The sequence below is a fragment of the Schistocerca cancellata genome, chromosome 1, assembly GCF_023864275.1.
Source record: "Schistocerca cancellata isolate TAMUIC-IGC-003103 chromosome 1, iqSchCanc2.1, whole genome shotgun sequence".
NCBI lineage: Eukaryota > Metazoa > Arthropoda > Insecta > Orthoptera > Acrididae > Schistocerca > Schistocerca cancellata.
Window position 1 is genome coordinate 1,154,489,096 of NC_064626.1, and position 22,880 is coordinate 1,154,511,975.

The 22,880-nt window shown below is 40.6% G+C and overlaps 1 protein-coding gene across 1 annotated transcript in view; it reads left to right on the plus strand.

Moving 5' to 3' along the window:
• Positions 1-18,281, plus strand: part of LOC126136592 (uncharacterized) — a 111,386-nt gene extending 93,105 nt beyond the window's left edge. Inside the window, exons 11-13 of the mRNA XM_049915207.1 lie at positions 2,265-2,441; positions 5,164-5,366; positions 17,434-18,281. Coding sequence (XP_049771164.1) covers positions 2,265-2,441; positions 5,164-5,366; positions 17,434-17,745 — 692 coding nt within the window. The 3' untranslated portion in view covers positions 17,746-18,281. The remainder of the gene's footprint in view (positions 1-2,264; positions 2,442-5,163; positions 5,367-17,433) is intronic.
• Positions 18,282-22,880: the final 4,599 nt, after the last annotated feature.

A 22,880-nucleotide genomic window follows, 5' to 3' on the forward strand; every position in this document is an offset into this window, starting at 1 on the left:
TCAACACGTGGGGCGTGAGGTCTCCACAGTACATCGATGTTGTCACCAGTGGTCGGCGGAAGGTGCATGTGCCCGTCGACCTGGGACCGGACCGCAGCGACGCACAGATGCACGCCAATACCGTAGGATCCTACGCAGTGCCGTAGGGGACCGCACCGCCACTTCCCAGCAAATTAGGGACACTGTTGCTCCTGGGGTATCGGCGAGGACCATTCGCAACCGTCTCCATGAAGCTGGGCTACGGTCCCGCACACCGTTAGGCCGTCTTCCGCTCACGCCCCAACATCGTGCAGCCCGCCTCCAGTGGTGTCGCGACAGGCGTGAATGGAGGGACGAATGGAGACGTGTCGTCTTCAGTGATGAGAGTCGCTTCTGCCTTGGTGCCATGGTCGTATGCGTGTTTGGCGCCGTGCAGGTGAGCGCCACAATCAGGACTGCATACAACCGAGGCACACGGGGCCAACACCCGGCATCATGGTGTGGGGAACGATCTCCTACACTGGCCGTACACCACTGGTGATCGTCGAGGGGACACTGAATAGTGCACGGTACATCCAAACCGTCATCGAACCCATCGTTCTACCATTCCTTGACCGGCAAGGGAACTTGCTGTTCCAACAGGACAATGCACGTCCGCATGTATCCCGTGCCACCCAACGTGCTCTAGAAGGTGTAAGTCAACTACCCTGGCCAGCAAGATCTCCGGATCTGTCCCCCATTGAGCATGTTTGGGACTGGATGAAGCGTCGTCTCACGCGGTCTGCACGTCCAGCACGAACGCTGGTCCAACTGAGGCGCCAGGTGGAAATGGCATGGCAAGCCGTTCCACAGGACTACATCCAGCATCTCTACGATCGTCTCCATGGGAGAATAGCAGCCTGCATTGCTGCGAAAGGTGGATATACACTGTACTAGTGCCGACATTGTGCATGCTCTGTTGTCTGTGTCTATGTGCCTGTGGTTCTGTCAGTGTGATCATGTGATGTATCTGACCCCAGGAATGTGTCAATAAAGTTTCCCCTTCCTGGGACAATGAATTCACGGTGTTCTTATTTCAATTTCCAGGAGTGTACAACTTAACTCTCTCATCCCTACATATTTATAAAATTGTTGTAAGATATGTAACAGGCAGCAATATGCTGGGAAAAATTATTTTGTTCATACATAACAACAAAAGAGAGAGAAAATTTTCTACTTCCCACCATCCAACTCAGGTGGTATGCCTGGGCTCCTCAACTTATGAGAATGAAGATTTATGTTAAATTAAAAGGGGAAAAGTTATTGCAGAAGAAGTTAAGTCCACTAAAAAAGAAAGCTGTGCAAGCCAATGAAATAGAAATAATATTACCTACTGGATGAATTCATGAAGGATGAACTGGCAATTTGTAGACAAGCACAACAGGGTGAGTCCAGTCATACCAGTCAGAGAAAGTGGTCATGTGTGTGTGAGTTGTGCTTGCGCCTGTGTGTGTGTGTGTGTGTGTGTGTGTGTGTGTGTGTGTGTGTGTGTGTGTGTGTTTTGTCTACTTTAGAAGGAGGTCTTTTGGCTGAAAGCTCACTTGTTTAGTAGTCTTTCTGTTGTGCCCATCTGCAACTGAGCATCTCCACTATGTGGTGAGTAATAATCTAACCTTTTCATAATATTGTCATTATTGCGTCCTGGATTTTCCATTGCTTGAATTGGTAATTTGAGTTGAATAAAATTTGTTGCTTATCCCACTAAATATACATAGCTGTTGATTCAATATCATTTCATAGTTATATCATTTCTTATTAATGTAAAAATTACTCTAACAACAATGTGAATTTGTGCCATATATGTTATTTAGGGATGGATGTCATGAGACAAATAAACCACAATTCAGAAATATAACTACTTTTGAAAAAGAACAAAATTAAAAATGACAGGTAATAGGCCATCTATAAATGACAAATAGTGCTTCAACAAGTTGCCAAATTGTTTAAAAATTTTTAAGGGAAATGTCTTCATAAATTGAAAAAAGTGATTGTATTCATTCAAGGAATTTTTATGTGACAGATTTTACAATTTATAGTTATTGTATGACATTACTTATATTATGAAGCAGATTATGTAAACTAGCATTCTAAGTGTACCTTAATCCTTGATGTAGCATGCAGTAACTTTTAGAAATATATTTAAGAAATATAATTATTGTAGTATTCTTATTTGAGACTTCTACAACAGAAATCTGCAGCTTTCTTTATGCATAATCAAAATTTTACTCTAATTTTATCAATTTCAGGACGTGGCAGTGGAAGTTTCTTTGGGGGCATATTAATTGGTAAAATTGGAACTCGTGAGTCCTTTAGAGCCATGGGAATCATAGCTATAGCAGGAGGAGTTGCTTACTGGTTACTACATCGATACTGGTTACGAGAAGTTGAAATACGTAACAGACAGAGGGCAGTTGAAGTGGAAGGTTAGTTTATATTTAATAGAACAATGATGTCAATGTTATTGTTAGAAATGTTATGTCTAAGGTTCTTTTACTATTACAGTAACCACAAGTTAAAAAATATAAATATGGTTCTATCCCCAAACAACTGAATTCATACAAGTTGATTGTGAGAAAACAAAGGACCAGCTTGATTTCAGGATTGACCAGGGTGTGTGCCCTAAACAAGAGAAAAGAAATATGTCACTAAAAGACTTTAAAATGTTTTGCAATAGATACAGTTGCATAAGCAGCTCTCATAAATGAAAGTAAGATTCCCACTGAACACAGATTGGAAAATCCCCTAGCTAACGGAAAGTGTGTGTGCTGGTGCAAGAAGTATGAGAAAGTCCTCAAAACTAACCCATGTTACTGGAAGAGACGGTCTAATGTACCAACAATAGGTGAAAACTATTAAGGGAAGAAAAGAGCAAGGTTCATGAGTTCAGAAAAAAGGCATTTGTAAACAGTTTTGAAATTTACAAAAGTGAGAAATTTACAGAACCCTCAAAGCTGAATAGTAACGGTGTCAGCCACTGAATTCGAGTGCAGTAAAAGAAGTAGAAAACACTTGCTACAACAGAAAATCACTGTCAACATATTTGAGCTATGAATAAACCACTTTTCAGCAACAGGTGACACATTGGGAACTGATGGTGTAGCAGGTAGACCAGACCTTGAGACTGATAACAGGAGAGAAATAATCTATAAAATGATCACTGCAACAATGATGCTCAGTGGATTTTGTAAAACTGTATGTAGAAAATGTCTGGAAAAAATGGCATAGGTTACAAAGTAAATTTGGCACTCTTTTAATGCTTTTTGACAGCTTGAGCTCCATAACAATATCATATTTTGTTTCTTCTTCCCCACTCACTGCCACTCACACACACATCTAGCTCCATAAAGCCTATTATGAAGGAGAGCCTACAGGAATGTGGAACAAGTCAAATTATTTATTAACAGGAAGAGGCATCCACTGTAGGCAATGTATGCAAAGTAAGACTCTTCAAGCTTTCCTGGTGGTTTTGTTGTAAATAGTCTTCATGGGTTTGCTGCCGGATTATGTTGTGCAAATTCCACAATATTTCCTCAGAGCAACCGTCTGACATCTTCAGGTGGTTCAACCTTGCTAGTGGCTAGGTATGACAAATTAAAAATCTGTTTAGTATGATTGTTAGTGAACTAAAGTTCTGTTTTACTTTGCGTTTGAGTATCTGGAAGTTTCCAATCTCCTGTCCGATGTCTATCAGAGACATGTGATAGACTTTTGCACTCACAATATAAAACTACATTTTGAATTCTAGAAAGGGATGTGATAGTCTATATGGCAATTATTCTTATTTCTAGTGTTGTGTTTGTCAGTTTCACATTTCATCCTAATTCATTTGTTAACCACAAATACCACAAGAAAAGGGGGGGGGGGGGGGGCAAGCTTTTGGTTATAATAACATTATAACCAGAAGGGTTGCTAATTCTCAGTGTTCTAATGATTTTTGTGATCTGTTTGGTGGTTGATGCAAAACTGATGTCTGCCGGTGGAGTATGTAGTTCCTGCCTAAGTGAATCTAACATTTCAATTTTCTGCAGGGCACTTTCTCTCCCTGTGTTTCCAGCTGTTGTTAAAAAGAATTCATTGGAATTAGTGGCCTATTATTTGAGGTTAACATCGTCTGTCTCACTGCTTTGTCATTAAAGGCCTGAGAAAAGAGATGCTTTGATGCATTTTGCATGTCTGGTACACTAATATAGACTGCTTAATAACACCAAAAATTCTGTGTGGCCTTAATGATACTCCATTCACTGAAGTACAACAACTAGAAATACTTACAATAGGATTTTGACTATAAAACCATTCCTTGAATACCCTGCTTATGTTTCTTTTTCAAACGCACTGAAGACTTCAGTCATTCCAACTAGCTTCTTTAACAACCAAGATAGCGAAATGAATTAATAGTGGTGAACCAGCCTTTTAAATAATGAAATAATGTGTGTACAGAGTGTGCAATTATTTTTGCAATATTTTAACGTTTTTGTAATTCATGCGATAGCTGTACAAATGACACAGATGTGGTTGTTTTTGTGGTCTTCAGTCCAAAGATTGGACATAGTTCTCCACGCTAGTCTATGCTGTGCAGTTCTCTTCATTTCAGCATAACTGTTGCAACCTACATCTGCTCGAGCCTGCTTACATTAGTCGAAATTTGGTCTCACTCTACAATTTTTAACTCCTCTCCCTTCACATTTCCTTCCATTAGCAATAAATTTGTCTGTTCCTTAATGCTTCACTTTGTGTCCCATTAACAACTCCCTTCCTTTAGTCAAGTTAAGAACACTAATATGATGATGATGATGAAATCCCATACTCCATAACAGAGCATAGGGGACAATGCGGGAAACCCACACCATCGTACTAGGCAAGGTCCTAGTGGAGGTTGTTTGCCTTTGCCTTCCTCCAACCATAATGGGATTGAATGATGATGATGATGATGATGATGATGATGAAGATGACACAACAACACTCAGTTATCTAGAGGCAGGTGAAAATCACTGACCCCACCGGGAATCGAACCCTGGACTCGTACTCGGCAAGCGAGAACGCTACCGCGAGACCACGACCTGCGGACATCACTAATCTAATATAAAACATACTAATATAAGACATAGAAACAAATTTAAAGCTATGCCCATACTTTTCTTTCATCAGAGGCTGATGAAGCTGCTGCAGCTACACTACAAGACAAAGAAGGCAACACAGCAGACCGTGACCCTCAGAAGGAGGTGTCTATTAGCATGGAACGACTCAGCCTGGTTATAGAGCTTAACCACAGGGGCAGCCTTACTTCACTTGATCTTGGCTCACAGCTCCCTGGCTATCGCAGTCGACGTGGCTCTTGTGCCAACACAAAGGTGAGACTCTTACTTTGTTTAATGAAATTTTCAGTTTCTGTAGTGTTCAGTTTCTGTAGATTGTAACTCATGGTCTGGAGAACTGTGTGTTTGGTAAATGGATTAAGAACGAAAAAGATCCACCATGGTTTAACAATGAATGAGCAAATGATGAAAGACAAAGATTAGTACAGATTTGTGCGTCTGTGATAAGATGTATGCGGGAAGCATACAACAACCACCGCTGTCATAACTTAGTAAAAGATATGGCTGAGACCCTGAGAAAATTCTGGTCCTATGTAAAACTGCTAAGCGGGTCTAAGGATTCTGTGCAGGTACTCATTGACCACTCTGGTGTGGCAGTTGAAGACAGCAAAATGAAAGTCTAAATTTTAAGTTTTGCATTTAAGAAATCATTCACACAATTGTACAAGCATACCATAATTTGACCAAGAAACAGACTTTCGTACGGACAACATAGTAATAAGCATCCCTGGTGTAGAGAAACAAATGAAGGAGTAGGAAACAAATAAGTCACCAGGTCCGGATAGAATTCCAATTCAGTTTTATGAAGAGTTTTTCATAGCATTGGCCCCTTACTTAGCTTGTATTTATCATGCATCCCAAAATCTCAGTTTGTTTTACAAAGAGGGCTCTATGGCATTGGCTCTTTACTTAGCTTGCATCTATCAAGAATCCCCCAACCAACACAAAGTGCCAAGAGACTGAAAAAGGTGCAGTTGATTCCTGTACATAAGAAGGGTAAAAGAATGGATCCACAAAATGACAGACTAATACACTAATATCGGTTTGCTGCAGAATCATTGAACATATTCTCAGTTTGAATATAATAAATTTTGTTGACACCGAGGAGCTTATGTCCGTGAATCAGCACAGTTTTAGAAAGCGTCACTCGTGTGAAACTCAGCTTGCCCTTTTCTCACAGGATATACTGCAAATTACAGACAAAAGGCAAGAGCCAGAATCCAAACTTTTAGATTTCCAGAAAGCATTTGACATGGTGACCCACTGCAGACTGTTAATGGATATGTCAGTGGCTCCAAGGCTTCTTAAGTAATCGCACCCAGTATGTTGTCCTCGACAGTGAGTGCTCATCAGAGACAAGGTATCGTCAGGAGAGCCCCAGGTAAGTGTGATAGGACCGCTATTATTTTCTGTATATGTGGATGATCTGACAAATAGGGTGAGCAGCAATCTGTTACTGTTTACTAATGATGCTGTGGCGTATGGGAAGGTGTCGTCATTTAGTGATTGTAGGAGGATACAAGGTGACTTAGACAAAATTTCTACTTTTTGGATGAGTGGCAGCTGGTCTAAATGAAGAAAAACGTAAGTTAACAAGGATGAGTAGGAAAAGCAAACCCATAATGTTTGGACACAGCATTAGTGCTGTCTCCCTTGACACAATCATGTCATTTAATTGTCTGGGTGTAACATTGCAAATGGAACAAGCATGTGAAGATTGTGGTAGGGAAGGTGCATCGTTAATTTCATCATTTTATTGGGAGAATTTCAGAAAGTGTGGTTCATATGTAAAGAAGACCACATATAGGATGCTGGTGTGACCAATTCTTGAGAACTGCTTGAGTGTTAGGGATCTGCACCAGGTCGGATTAAAGGAAGACAATGAAGCAGATAAGAGGTGCATGCTAGATTTGTTACTGGTATGTTCGAAGAGCACACAAGCATTACGGAAATGCTTTGGCAACTCAAACAAGAATCTTTGGAGGGAAGGCAGCTTTCTTTTTGAGGAACACTATTGAGAAAATTTAGAGAACCAGCATTTGAGGCTATCACTGATTGATTAACTTGCATGAAACAAACCAGACATCTGGTTTCCACGAAACCTCATTTCGACATAAAATATATACTTGCATACAGCACGTTTCTTACCTTTTCACTTGATATAAGATGTTACAAATGATAGTAATGTGATGGCCAATCAAGATACTTGTAAATTTTAATTTTCTGTGGCCAAGCCAGACTTACTGCACCAACAAACTTGATCCCTCAAAAATAAACAAGGACAGCAGAAGCACAACTGAAAGAAAAGTTTTTCCTGATACAGATACTAAATCCAGATGGGAAACACCTTATAAGTCTTAAGGACAAAGGGTACTTTTCTAGCTCAATATGATGTAAAAATCAACACCTACTTCTTTCAGGCACTGTTTATAATGTATGTGTTTTGCAGATTTTTTGTTGATATCAGGTAACGCAGCACACTTTCTAAACAAAGTAGAAGTATTTTGAATATTTTTGAACGTGCTTAGGGTTATTAAAAAATTACAAAGAAAATGCAGTTTTCTTTCCAAAATGCTTTTTCAAATTGAGGTACCATTTAATCCAATGTTATACATTTGAAGGAGGCCAAATTCTTACCAGATATGCATGACATGATGGATGAGGTACTAAATCTATTTAATTCCACCTATCATGTATAGTACAAGGATAAAAAAATATCACATCCTACATTGAATATGTTGTTGTTGTTGTTGTGGTCTTCAGTCTTGAGACTGGTTTGATGCAGCTCTCCATGCTACTCAATCCTGTGCAAGCTTCTTCATCTCCCAATACGTGCTGCAGCCTACATCCTTCTGAATATGTTTAGTGTATTCATCTCTTGGTCTCCCTCTACGATTTTTACCCTCCACGCTGCCCTCCAATACTAAACTGGTGATCCCTTGATGCCTCAGAACATGTCCTACCAACCGATCCCTTCTTCTTGTCAAGTAGTGCCACAAACTCCTCTTCTCCCCAATCCTATCCAATACTTCCTCACCAGTTATGTGATCTACCCATCTAATCTTCAGCATTCTTCTGTAGCACCACATTTCATAGGCTTCTATTCTCTTCTTGTCCAAACTATTTATCATCCATGTTTCACTTCCATACATGGCTACACTCCAAAAAATACTTTCAGAAACAACTTCCTGAGATTTAAATCTATACTTGATGTTAACAAATTCCTCTTCTTCAGAAACGCTTTTCTTGCCATTGCCGTCTACATTTTATATCCTCTCTACTTCGATCATCAATAGTTACTTTGCTCCCCCAAAAAGCAAAACTCCTTTACTACTTTAAGTGTCTCATTTCCCAATCTAATTCCCTCAGCATCACCTGACTTAATTCGACTACATTCCATTATCCTCGTTTTGCTTTTGTTGATGTTCATCTTATATCCTCCCTTCAAGACACTGTTCATTCCGTTCAACTGCTCTTTCAAGTCCTTTGCTGTCTCTGACAGAATTACAATGTCATCGGCGAACCCTAAAGTTTTTATTTCTTCTACATGCACTTTAATACCTACTCCAAATTATTATTTTGTTTCCTTTACTGCTTGCTCAATATACAGATTGAATAACATCGGGGAGAGGCTACAACCCTGTCGCACTCTCTTCCCAACCACTGCTGCTCTTTCATGTCCCTCGACTCTTATAACTGCCATCTGGTTTCTGTACAAATTGTAAATAGCCTTTTGCTCCCTGTATTTTACCCCTGCCACCTTCAGAATTTGAAAGAGATTATTCCAGTCAACATTGTCAAAAGCTTTCTCCAAGTCTACAAATGCTAGAAACATAGGTTTGCCTTTTCTTAATCTAGCTTCTAAGATAAGTCGTAGGGTCAGTATTGCCTCACGTGTTCCCATATTTCTACGGAATCCCAACTGATCTTCCCTGAGGTCGGCTTCTACCAGTTTTTCCATTCGTCTGTACAGAATTCGCGTTAGTATTTTGCAGCCGTGACTTATTAAACTGATAGTCCGGTAATTTTCACATCTGTCAACACCTGCTTTCTTTGGGATTGGAATTATTATATTCTTCTTGAAGTCTGAGGGTATTTCACCTGTCTCATACATTTTGCTCACCAGATGGTAGAGTTTTGTCAGGACTGGCTCTCCCAAGGCTATCAGTAGTTCTAATGGAATGTTGTCTACTCCTGGGGCCTCGTTTCGACTTAGGTCTTTCAGTGCTCTATCAAATTCTTCAAGCAGTATCATATCACCCATTTCATCTTCATCTACATCCTCTTCCATTTCCATAATATTGTCCTCAAGAACATCGCCCTTGTATAGTCCCTCTATATACTCCTTCCACCTTTCTGCTTTCCCTTCTTTGCTTGGAACTGGGTTTCCATCTGAGCCCTTGATATTCATACAAGTGGTTCTCTTTTCTCCAAAGGTCTCTTCAATTTTCCTGTAGGCAGTATCTATCTTACTCCTAGTGAGATAAGCCTCTACATCCTTACATTTGTCCTCTAGCCATTCCTGCTTAGCCATTTTGCACTTCCTGTCGATCTCATTTTTGAGACGTTTCTATTCCTTTTTGCCTGCTTTACTTACTGCTTTTTTATATTTTCTCCTTTCATCAATTAAATTCAGTATTTCTTCTGTCACCCAAGGATTTCTACTAGCCCTTGTCTTTTCACCTACTTGATCCTCTGCTGCCTTCACCACTTCATCCCCCAAAGCTAACCATTCTTCTTCTACTGTATTTCTTTCCCACATTCTTGTCAATTGTTCCTTTATGCTCTTCCTGAAACTCTCTACAACCTCTGGTATAGTCAGTTTATCCAGGTCCCATCTCCTTAAATTCCCACCTTTTTGCAGTTTCTTCAGTTTTAACCTACAGTTCATAACCAACAGATTGTGGTCAGAGTCCACATCTGCCCCTGGAAATGTCTTACAATTTAAAACCTGGTTCCTAAATCTCTGTCTTACCATTATATAATCTGTCTGAAACCTGTCAGTATCGCCAGGCTTCGTCCATGTATACAACCTCCTTTTATGATTCTTGAACCAAGTGTTAGCTATGATTAAGTTGTGCTCTGTGCAAAATTCTACCAGGCAGCTTCCTCTTTCATTTCTTAGCCCCAATCCATATTCACCTACTACGTTTCCTTCTCTCCCTTTCCTACTACCGAATTCCAGTCACCCATGACTATTAGATTTTCATCTCCCTTCACTATCTGAATAATTTCTTTTATTTCATCATACATTTCTTCAATTTCTTCGTCATCTGCAGAGCTAGTTGGCATATAGACTTGTATTACTGTTGTAGGCGTGGGCTTCATGTCTATCTTGGCCAGAATAATGCGTTCACTATGTTGTTTGTAGTAGCTTACCTGAACTCCTATTTTTTTTATTCGTTATTAAACCTACTCCTGCATTACCCCTATTTGATTTTGTATTTATAACCCTGTATTCACCTGACCAAAAGTCTTGTTCCTCCTGCTCCCAAACTTCGCTAATTCCCACTATATCTAACTTTAAAGTATCCATTTCCCTTTTTAAATTTTACTAATCTACCTGCCCGATTAAGGGATCTGACATTCCACGCTCCGATCCGTAGAACACCAGTTTCCTTTCTCCTGATAACGACGTCCTCCTGAATAGTCCCCACCCGGAGATCAGAATGGGGGACTATTTTACCTCCGGAATATTTTATCCAAGAGGACGCCATCATCATTTATCCATACAGTAAAGCTGCATGCCCTCGGGAAAAATTATGGCCGTAGTTTCCCCTTGCTTTCAGCCGTTCGCAGTACCAGCACAGGAAGGCCGTTTTGGTTAATGTTACAAGGCCAGATCAGTCAATCATCCAGACTGTTGCCCCTGCAACTACTGAAAAGGCTGCTGCCCCTCTTCAGGAACCATATGTTTGTCTGGCCTCTCAACAGATACCCCTCCGTTGTGGTTGCACCTACAGTACGCCTATCTGTGTCGCTGAGGCACGCAAGCCTCCCCACCAATGGCAAGGTCTATGGTTCATGGGGGGCATTGAATATAATAGAGGAAAAAATTCCATGTGGGAAAAATATATATAAAAAGAAAGATTCTGTGACTAACCAAACAGGTTTTAAGGGAGAGGGTAAGGAGTCATTCCAATCCCGGGAGCGGAAAGACTTACCTTAGAGGGAAAAAAGGACAGGTACACACTCGCACACATGCACATATCCATCCTCACACATATAGACACAGGCATGTCTTAAAACCCACATCCTTTCGTCTTTCTCTCTCCTTCCCTCTTTCCTGATGAAGCAACCTTGGGTTGCGAAAGCTTGAAATTTGTGTGTGTGTTTGTGTGTTTTTTATTGTGTCTATCTAACAGTGCTTTCCCGTTTGGTAAGTCACAGCATCCTTGTTTCTTATATATATTTTTCTCACATCTTACATTTTAATTTTTATGATTTTTTCCTAATAAAAATGTTATTTTTTCTACAATTTAGCTGATTCTGTAATAAAGCTTAGTTCTACTATGTAAGTTTGGACTATTGTAAGTTACAGAAGAAAATTAGAGCAATACTTTATAAACTTTAGGAGATATTTGTACCTGAATTATGAAAAATACAACTTGCAGGAAATTACGAATGAAGATATGAAACCAATTAAACTGTGCCTCAAAACATTCCTGGAGCATAGTCTTCATCCTGCATCATTTCTTCATCTTCAAGCTTCCTCTTTTCATTCCTTTTAGCACTTCTTGGTTCTTTGGTAACTTTAAGAGCGAATCTTTCATCTTCATGCATCCATTGTCTGTCACACACAAGCAATTGATCTTCCATATTAGAGCCACATTTTATGCCTAAATTTCTCAGGCCTCCAACCTTCCTATCGCTCCATCACTGAAACATATCACTGCATCTAGTACACCACCTTTTAATGTATTTAGTCCTACAAAAACATTCTTGGGTAATATTTTCCATATGCAATGGTTGAGACTTTCATTTGTATTCTGAGTGCCGCCATGAAGACATCACTCAGGTCTCCAAAAATTGGTTTTATTTCATTCATAGCAGGCTGAGGAAGAGAATGCTTATGATGGTATATTTGACTACTTTCTTTTGCTTTTTGGTAGCCACACCAAGAATCTGCTCCTTTAGGGTAAAGTCTGTGAACAGGGTGGTCATCTGTGGAAAGTAGGTGGCCCATACAGCTTTTCTCATTACTGTAACATCATTCAGAGGTGCAGTTCGCCTAATGGCCAGTCCATAATTGAAGATCTACTTCAGTTTCTGTCAATCTGCCTCTTCCAGACAGAAATTTTCCATCAGATAGCAACTTTCCTTTCATTTATCTTCGTAGCTTCTTCGATCTAGCACTCATCCTCTTTTGCACATGTCCACAACACTCCAGTTTTGTTACCAAGGTATCACCATAAACATTGAACTCACTAATTTTATTGAAATCTTTTAGAGTCCCCATTGCCCAGGTACTTCTTATATCTAACATTATAAATGGGCACTGACCTCTGAAATATTTGTAGAGATCCATCCACTCCATATGTCCACTATAACCATCACAATTCTTAGAACACTGATGTTCAATATGTCCTTCAGAGTTACAATGGCAGGTGTGGCAGTATTTGGATAAGCACTCAACATCAACAACTTTTCCATTCTCCAGAGAAGAAGCACTTACAACACCGTTCAAGAAATGATGTGCTCGACATTGCCATGTCCCATCAAGTGCAACAGCAATGTCTGTGGTTCCACTAATATTTACAGTTTCTTCTACTGCACATTTCATAGATGCTTTAGACACAACCATCAAGGCACTTAAAAGTATTTTCATGTACTTGCTGAACCTACTGGGAAGAGGAGGAAGGTCCATCAAACCACAAAACTTTTGAGCAGCCATTTTTCCTTTTCCTATTGCATGCATTGCTTACGCTAACTTCAAATTCACATCACATGAATTATGCATAATGTTCAAAGTCATTTACAAGGTAGATTTATTACAGGATCTACACAGAACAGTTAATGTTGACACTAAACCCTTCCTGCTTCTTTGTTGTTCAGTTATTTCCAGACAGCCTACACCATCACATTGTTTACATTTTGCCACTTCCTTTATCAAAGAAGATAAAATGCCCACATCAGCAACAACAAATCCACTACAAAGAGCGCCATTTTTAACAAAAAAAATTTGAATCGCCAGGAGGTGTGCTATGTGGGAGTTTCTTCCCTAAAGAACTGATACATTGTTTACTTTCAACAGTGTGGATTGCTTTGTTTGTGAACTGGTTACCACAGAATTTCCTTTTATTGAATTTCTTGATGTGTGGCATAGTTTGTATTTATTGCGCACTAAAGGATATGTAATTCCACAAATATATGTAGCACTTGGGCAACAAACCTTCAGTAACATGTGAACAAACTGCTTCAGTGAAACAAAAGTAAATACTAGCAAAGATAATCATTTACAGTCACTAGAAACCTGCACCGTTACCAATATATACAATGTATCATAAGTATAATGTTCACAGTTCTTTTCGGAATAATACTGGTTTCTGTAACAGAAATAAAGGGGGCATTACTGCATACACGACCATAACTTTAAAATTTGGTATATATGGGTCATTTTTCATTTGAAACCCTATAATGTATACATCAATGTAATCAAGAAAGACTATAGAATTTAATAAAGTCTTTAAAAAAATTTCAATTTTTCCATCATTTATAAGTTCCCTGAATCCTTAAGGATGTTATGCCTGGAATATAAATTACACTGGGGTGACAAAAGCAGTGGGATTGTGATATGCACATATACAGGTAATGGTAGTATTGCATACACCAGGTATAAAAGGGCAGTGCATTAGCGGATCTGTAATTTGTACTCAGGTGATTCAAGTGAAAAGGCTTCCACCATGATTATGCCACATGACAGGAATTAACAGACTTTGATTGCAGAATCAAAGTTGGGACTACATGCATGTTACATTCCATTTTGGAAACTGTTGGGGAATTCAATATTTCATACTCCACAGTGTCAAGAGTGTGCTGAGAATACCAAATTTCAGACTTTACCTGTCACCACAGAGAACACAGTGGCTGAAGTTCTTCACTTAATGACCAAGAGCAGTGGCATTTGCATAGAATTGTCATTGCTAACAGACAAGCAATGCTGTGTGGAAGAACTGCAGAAATCAATGTGGGGCATATGACGAACATATTGGTTAGGACAGTGGAGCAAAATTTGGTATTAATGGCAGCAGACAACCAATGCAAGTGCCTTTACTAACAGGAGAAAATTGCCTGCAGAGCCTCTCCTGGACCCTAGATGACTAGAAAACCATGTCCTGGTCAGATGAGTCCCAATTTCAGTTGGTAACAGCTTACGGTAGAGTTTGAGTGTGGCACAGACCCCACAAATCCAAGGACCCAAGTTGCCAACAAGGCACTGGCAAGCTGGTAGTGGTTCTGTAATGGTGTAGGCCGTGTTTGCATGGAATGGGATGAGTCCTCTGGTCTAACAGAACTGATCAGTGACTGAAAATGGTTATGTTTGACTACTTAGAGACCATTTGCAGCCATTCATGGAATTCATCTTCCCCAACATATCAGAGGGCCACAGTTGTTTGCAACTGGTCTGAAGAACATTCTGAACAGTTTGAGCAAATGATTTGGCCACCCACATCACCTTACATAAATCTCATTAAACATTTATGTGACATAATCGAGATGTCAGTTTGTGCACATGAGGCCCATACAAGTAACACCTTCACAGCTATATGGACAACTATAGAGGCAGCATTGCTCAATATTTGTGCAGGGGAATTACGATGACTTGTTGAGTCCATGCCACATCCAATTGCTGCATTATGCTGGACCAAAAGAGGTCTGACATGATATTAGGAGGAATCTCATGACTTTTGTCACTTCAATGTATATGCGAACAGATTTTCTTGCACTTTTTCATACTTTGTCTTTTGTTTGTTTACAAGCTGTAACTGTAAACCTTTATTTACACTAATGAATTATACATTAGGACTATGTCCGCTGTAAGACTGAATGCCACCTGATGGCACTGTGGGCATACAACACAGTAAGATAAGTGCATAAGTAGACAGGGATGAGAGGGGAATCATTCTAACAATTATCTTCCTCCCCATGATGATCTTTCCTTCTCATCCCGTGCTGTAAGTCTTCCCTGATGCATGGTTCTGGGTGACTTTACCAAAATATACCCCTTTTTGTTGACCTCTCCAGTCCATTTCCATCACTCCTCTTCCTTCCCCTTCAAACCTTCTGCTTGAAGAAGGAGCCACTGGCTCCAAAAGCTTGCCTAATTATATCCTTCTTTCATGTGTGTGTTCTGCTGCCGCTTGGTGTGTAGCTTTTTGTCTATCCAATTAAATTACTTTAACACTGATATGGACCACAGAATGGGAAGAGACTTTGGCAAATGGCAGATTGTTATGACCTGGTACCTGGGAACAAGCATTTCAGAAACAGTGAAGCTAGTTGGCTGTTCACGTGCTACTGTTGTGCAAGTCTCACAGTAGAGCTTCTGTGAAGTGTGGAAAGGAGGAGATGAGATACTGGCAGAAGTAAAGCTGTGAGGACAGGTTGTGAATCATGCTTGGGTAGCTCAGATCATAGAGCACTTACCCACGAAAGGCGACGATCACAAGTTTGAATCTTGGTCTGACACACAATTTTAATCTACCAGGAAGTTACGTGAGAAGGTTGTCTGCTGTGTAGCCCTTTTTCAACAATATGCACTGACTGGTGTGCTTTGAAACAACTGTACCTGTAGCAGCATCATATGCTATTTAATATATGCTACAGATCTACACCTATCCAGCTTTGCACAGTGGGCAAGCCTCTGATCTCCAAGTACTGTGATGAAGTATGGGTGTCAAACAGCTTATGTCTACTCACATTTTATCTGTGCTCCAGTCACTTAGCACTTTTGGAAGAAAGGATATTGCAAATGCATGGCCTAGCCATAGCCTGGGGGATGTTTCCAGAATGAAATTTTCATTCTGCAGTGGAGTGTATGCTGATGTGAAACTTCCTGGCAGATTAAAACTGTGTGAGACCGAGACTTGAATTTGGGACCTTTGCTATTTGTGGGTAGGTGCTCTATGACTGAGTTACTCAAGCATAACTCGCAGCCTGTCCTCACAACTTTACTTCTGCTAGTTCCTCATCTCCACCTTTCAAACATCACAGAAGCTCTCCTGCAAAACTTGCCAGACTGATCCTCCTGGAAGAAAGGATATTGTGGAGACATGGCTTTGCCACAACCTTGGGGATGATTACAGAATTAAATTTTCACTCTACAGTGGAGTGCAGCTATTTCCTTTCTTCCATAAATGCTAGTCCTTTCACAAGAGACCTTCTGTGAAGTTTTGGAGGTAGAAAATGAGTTGCATGTGGAAGCAAAGTTATGAGGACAGGTTGTGAGACAAGCTTGGGTAGCTCAGTCAGTAGAGCACTTGCCCAAGAAAGGCAAAGGCCCCAAGTTAGAGTCTCAATCCAGCACACTGTTTTAATCCGCTAGGAAGTTACATATCAGTGTGCTCACCACTGCAGAATGAAAATTTCATTCTGGACCTCTTCATGTTCTTATGTTGACCCAGTGACATCATCAGTTACAATTGCAGTGGGCTTGGGATCATCAAGATTAGACCGGGGATCAATAGAAATGTGTCACTTGGTCAGATGAATCGTGTTTCTTGTTATGTCAGATCAGTGGTCGTGTACAGATATATCATCATCAAGACGAACAGCTGTTCAAAGCTTACACTACACCAAGGGTTCAGGCTAGTGCAGATAGTATTATGCTACAGGTGAACATTCACCTGTGCTTCCAAGGGACTTGTGGTAATAATCTAAGGCACCACATCAGCCGTGGGGCTACATGAAGATCTGCATCCCTTCATGCTTAATGTTATCCCTTATGGCAATGGCATCTTCCAGTAGGACAACTGTCCATATCACAAGACTAAAATGATGCTACAGATGTTTGAGGGGCATGACAGCGAACTCACCTGATCTTAACCCAGTGGAATACATCTCAGATACTAGCATGCACCATCTCTGCACTCACAAACTACCTGCTTATAATTTAAGTGAATTGATTGACCTATTTGTAGACATCTTGTGCCACATACCCCAGGAAACCTAGCAAGATCTTGTCAAATCCATACCACAGGATAACAGCTGAAATTGAGTTCCAACACACTACTTAGCAGGTGGCCATAACTCGTATAGTTTTCTCACTTTAATGCAGTTTTGCTGCCAACATTAAAACTGTGATTCTGTTTGTGTTTAACAGGCAGAAGCAATGAACCAGCTCCAAGCATCACCAGCAGCAGTAAGACCTCTTTACCGCAAGAACTCTCTTGGGGCTCCAGTAACATCAAAGCTTTTGGCCAGGAAAAACCCACCCAGTGCAACGGTTGCTGCCCTTCTTGTTGATGGATTATGCACAAGAAGGTACTCAATCCCAGAAGAAGATGAAGTTGATGATCTGTCTTCACGTACTATTGCAGTTCCACAGTCAAGAACAATACGGGATGAAAATAACTCAATTCTGAAGGAAGTGCTTGTGAAGAAAGCTTTGAAGGCTACAGAGAACAACATTTAATTGAACAGCTAGCACCTCAAGCTATTATGCAGAATTTTTACCAGAAATACTGCTTAGAAAATATGTATAGCTTTATTAATTTGAGAGTATTGTTAGTGGACAGTGATATACAAAATGTTCATATCAAAAAGGTGCTTTCATAGGATTTTTAACATCAGCAGTCCACTATAAATAGCTACTCACAGAGTAGCATGAGAAAATATTTAAATGTGGAGACTTTGCTATAACACATTCCACATATGTAGGAGGCACTTATAGACAGCAAAGAAGAAGTGTTCCCATCTGAACTTTTTGGCAACCCAAAATGTTGATGAACTCTCTGCAAAGCTTGGAGATCTATAATTCCTCCCAGGTCAATGCTTTATACACTCTTATTGGTCTGATATAAATGAGTTTAATGTACTTTGTACATTCCACTTATGCATAAAGGAAGCTAAATCAGTAGGAGAAGACTTCTTGTTCATTACTTAAGTGGAAGATTTCATACCAAATTAGGTTACAAAACCATATTCAAGTTACAAAAACTGGCAAGAAATGCAAAGATGTTATACTCACTATAAGCTCCACTTAAAAATCGACAGCAGTTACATAAAGCTTACGAAGGATATAAGGAGTTGGGAAATGGGGTATGCAGTGGAAAATAACAGAAGGCATTAAAATAATTGGCAAGGAAAGCAAGGATGCTATTCTCCAACTTAGTGAGCACTTGAAACTCAGGAATGCTAACTGAAAGCTGACAGAGGACATAGGCAATAATGAGATAAAATATTCAGTGTTAAGAGATAGAAAATGATTAGCGTGCACAGTTTTTCTATTCTTATATTTATAACTTCATAATAAATGTAGCTTCACAGTATTATGAAAAGAATAAATTGCTTCTCACCATAAAGAGGAGATGTCGAGTTGCAGGCAGACACACAAGAAGACTGCTAAACATGTGAACTCTCTCTCTCTCTCTCTCTCTCTCTCTCTCTCACATACACACACACACACACACACACACACACACACACACGCACAAGCAAGCAAGCAAAGACAACCCACTGCCTCTGGCCACTGAGGCTGGACTGTGATCAACTGCGCATGGTGGGAAAAGGTTTTTGCTAAAGATTGGGGATGGTGAAGTGCTGCTTGTGGGAGCATGCAGGGTCATAGTGGGGATGGGGTAGGGAAGCTAGGTGCAATCAGGATGTAGTCGAGGCAAAAGGGCAGTGGAAAAGATTTGGCCAAGCCATCCACCTGATTTCCTTTTGACCAACACATCTAGGAAAACTAAGTCCCGTCCTTCTCCTCCTCCACTGTAAATCTTACATTAGGATGTAGACCATTCAAATGACCAACAAACTGCTGTAGTGCTTTGCTGCCCATTGACATATCCAAAGAGGCAGAGTGGGCAGAAATGGGCACTGTTCAATGCTCATTTTTCAAAATCCTCTACAAGAAAGTTAGCTATGGCTGGTGACTGTGGCGAACCCATGGCTGTTCTGTCAGTCATTTCATAATAATTTCCACCATACAAAAGTAAATGGTTATCAAAGTGTGCTGAAATAATTCCAGAATTTCGGAGGAGAAATGACTGGCCAGCAATTTTAATGTGTCTTCCACTGGTACCTCAGTATAAAGGGAGACCACATCAAAGCTGACCATGACTTTACTCAGGCACATCCTCATCTGCTTTATGATATCAACAAACATTTTTGATTTCTTAATATGATGTCTACAGTGACTGACTATAGGTGCCAATAATGTAGTTAAGAACTGTTTTTTCCATTGGAAATTATTATGGAATGACTGATCAAATGGCCATGAGTTCACTACTGTCACACATCATAGCTGAGTTTTTCATGGAGGATTTTGAAGAACGAGCACTGAACAGTGCCCCCTTCTGTTCATCCTGCTTCTCCAGGTATGTGTTGATGATACATTTTTAATCTGGTCGCATGGCAGTGAGGTGACTTAGCAGTTTGTTATATGAATGGTATACACCCTCACATTTTTATAGCGGGGGTGTAGAAAGATGGGGAGTTCCTTTCCTAGATGTGTTGCTCAAACAGAAATGAGATGGATCAAACAGAAATGAGATGGACGGCTTGGCCAATGATCTCATTGGGCATAGCTTTCACAATTGAGCTCAAAGACAGTGATGCCGAACACCTCAGTATACAGAGCCAGGATTATTTTAGAGAAGCGTGAACCATCTGTTCAGAAGGAACAGGTGTTCTGTCCATGATATTAGATCAATGCTGTCGAGGAAATGAAGACACAACACCTTTTAAACAAGCCAAGATTAAAAACAGATGTTGTGGCTCCCATTCTGTGGTGCAACAACTAGTAAGATAAGTAGAATCTGAAACAGGCAGAGAATCAGACCAGTCTTCTGGCCACCCAGGAAAAAAGAAATGTTGCAACCTGTCAGAGATAATCTTGGCCTTAGAGGGCCAGGAATTTACAGTATTTCTTGTGAGTGTGACAAAAGTTATGTGGACCAGTCTGTATAGACTTTTGCTGATCATGTGTCGAGAATCAGTGTCACCTTAATTACAGGTATTTGGTAAAATCAGCGGCAGCTGAGCACTGCATGTTCAACAAACAACAGATTTTGTCTGAACAAATGAGAATTGTTGCTCATGCATCAAACTACTGGGACTCTGCGACCAGGACAGCAGTTGAAATTACGCTATGTGAAAACAACTTCAACGGAGATACCATTTATGCACTTAGCAATGCTTGAAAGCATCAGCTTTATAAAGAAAGAGAACACAGAAGAAGAGCTATTACAGTTTACCACCTGATGTGAGGGATGGCACAACAAGCAATGCTGGATAGTGTGCGCAAACAAAACCTTTGGATATAGAGGGTGCCACCTCAGTATGCACCATTTCTGTTTTGTCGTAATGACTTAATCCAGCCAATCTGGGTATAGAAATGGGAGCTGTGCAAGTTTCACAAAAGTCAGATTTAGCTCCTGACAGTATTGATAGAGGCAATCATCAAAAGCTTGGGATTTTAACTGGATTTGACATGACAAGTAAACCAAGAAGTTTTTGGTACAGTTATTTGTCACTATTATTATTATTATTATTATTATTATTATTATATTTACTTCCATTATGATGTAAATAAGAGTTATTTTGTATAATCTTATTGTAGATAAGTTTTTTAAATATATCATTTTTAATTATGGCCCTTTAATGTAATTTTTTCAACTGTTGCTTACAGTACTGTGGTAATGAACTTCATATTTTTATGCAAAACTGCCTTTTTCAACATGGTTAGAATCAGTGCTTGCCTGGTTTAAACGTGAAATAAAATTTATCATGAACTGACAATGAATAACATTAAAAAGTGCAAGTTGTCTTTCACATGACTGATGTTTTTGAAATTCTTACTCATTAGCAAGGAGGAGCTCCTTCTATCTGAAATACTTCATTATCTTTGAGCTCAGAACTTGTCAAGATTCTACTACAGAAAAATGAGAAAGATTTTGCTCAGTAGTTTTGTGGATCAGTTCTGCTATCCTTTTTGTGAATGGGTGTGACCTGATCTTTCTTCCAACTACTTATGGCTGTTCCCTTTAATTGTTGGTATGTCTGGCCTTTGAAAGTGAAGAAGTTGTGAGTCAGGCAATTAAAGGGAACAGCCATGGGTACCAGGATGGCCCCCTCGTACGCCAACCTATTTATGGGTCGCTTAGAGGAAGCCTTCTTGGTTACCCAGGCCTGCCAACCCAAAGTTTGGTACAGATTTATTGATGACATCTTCATGATCTGGACGCACAGTGAAGAAGAACTCCAGAATTTCCTCTCCAACCTCAACTCCTTTGGTTCCATCAGATTCACCTGGTCCTACTCCAAATCCCATGCCACTTTCCTTGACGTTGACCTCCATCTGTCCAATGGCCAGCTTCACACATCTGTCCACATCAAACCCACCAACAAGCAACAGTACCTCCATTATGACAGCTGCCATCCATTCCACATCAAACGGTCCCTTCCCTACAGCCTAGGTCTTTGTAGCAAACGAATCTGCTCCAGTCCGGAATCCCTGAACCATTACACCAACAACCTGAAAACAACTTTCGCATCCCGCAACTACCCTCCTGGCCTGGTACAGAAGCAAATTACCAGAGCCACTTCCTCATCCCTTCAAACCCAGAACCTCCCTCAGAAGAACCCCAAAAGTGCCCCACTTGTGACAGGATACTTTCCAGGACTGGATCAGACTCTGAATGTGGCTCTCCAGCATGGATACGACTTCCTCAAACCGTGTCCTGAAATGAGATCCATCCTTCATGAAATCCTCCCCACTCCACCAAGAGTGTCTTTCCACCGTCCACCTAACCTTCGTAACCTCTTGGTTCATCCCTATGAAATCCCCAAACCACCTTCCCTACCCTCTGGCTCCTATCCTTGTAACCTCCCCCGGTGTAAAATCTGTCCCATGCACCCTCCCACCATCACCTACTCCAGTCCTGTAAACCAGAAGGTGTACACGATCAAAGGCAGAGCCACATGTGAAAGCACCCACGTGATTTACCAACTGACCTGCCTACGCTGTGAAGCTTTCTATGTGGGAATGACCAGCAACAAACTGTCCATTCGCATGAATGGACACAGGCAGACAGTGTTTGTTGGTAATGAGGATCACACTGTGGCTAAACATGCCTTGGTGCACAGCCAGCACATCTTGGCACAGTGTTACACCGTCCGGGTTATCTGGATACTCCCCACTAACACCAACATGTCAGAACTCCGGCGATGGGAACTTGCCCTTCAGTATATCCTCTCTTCTCGTTACCCACCAGGCCTCAACCTCCGCTAATTTCAAGTTGTCGCCAATCATACCTTACCTGTCATTCAACAACATCTTTGCCTCTGTACTTCCACCTCGACTGACATCTCTGCCCAAACTCTTTGCTTTTACAAATGTCTGCTTGTGTCTGTGTATGTGCGGATGGATATGTGTGTGTGTGTGTGTGTGTGTGTGTGTGTGTGTGTGTGTGTGCGTGCGTGCGTGCGTGCGTGTGTGTATGTGCGCGAGTGTATACCTATCCCTTTTTCCCCCTAAGGTAAGTCTTTCTGCTCCCGAGATTGGAATGACTCCTTACCCTCTCCCTTAAAACCCACATCCTTTCG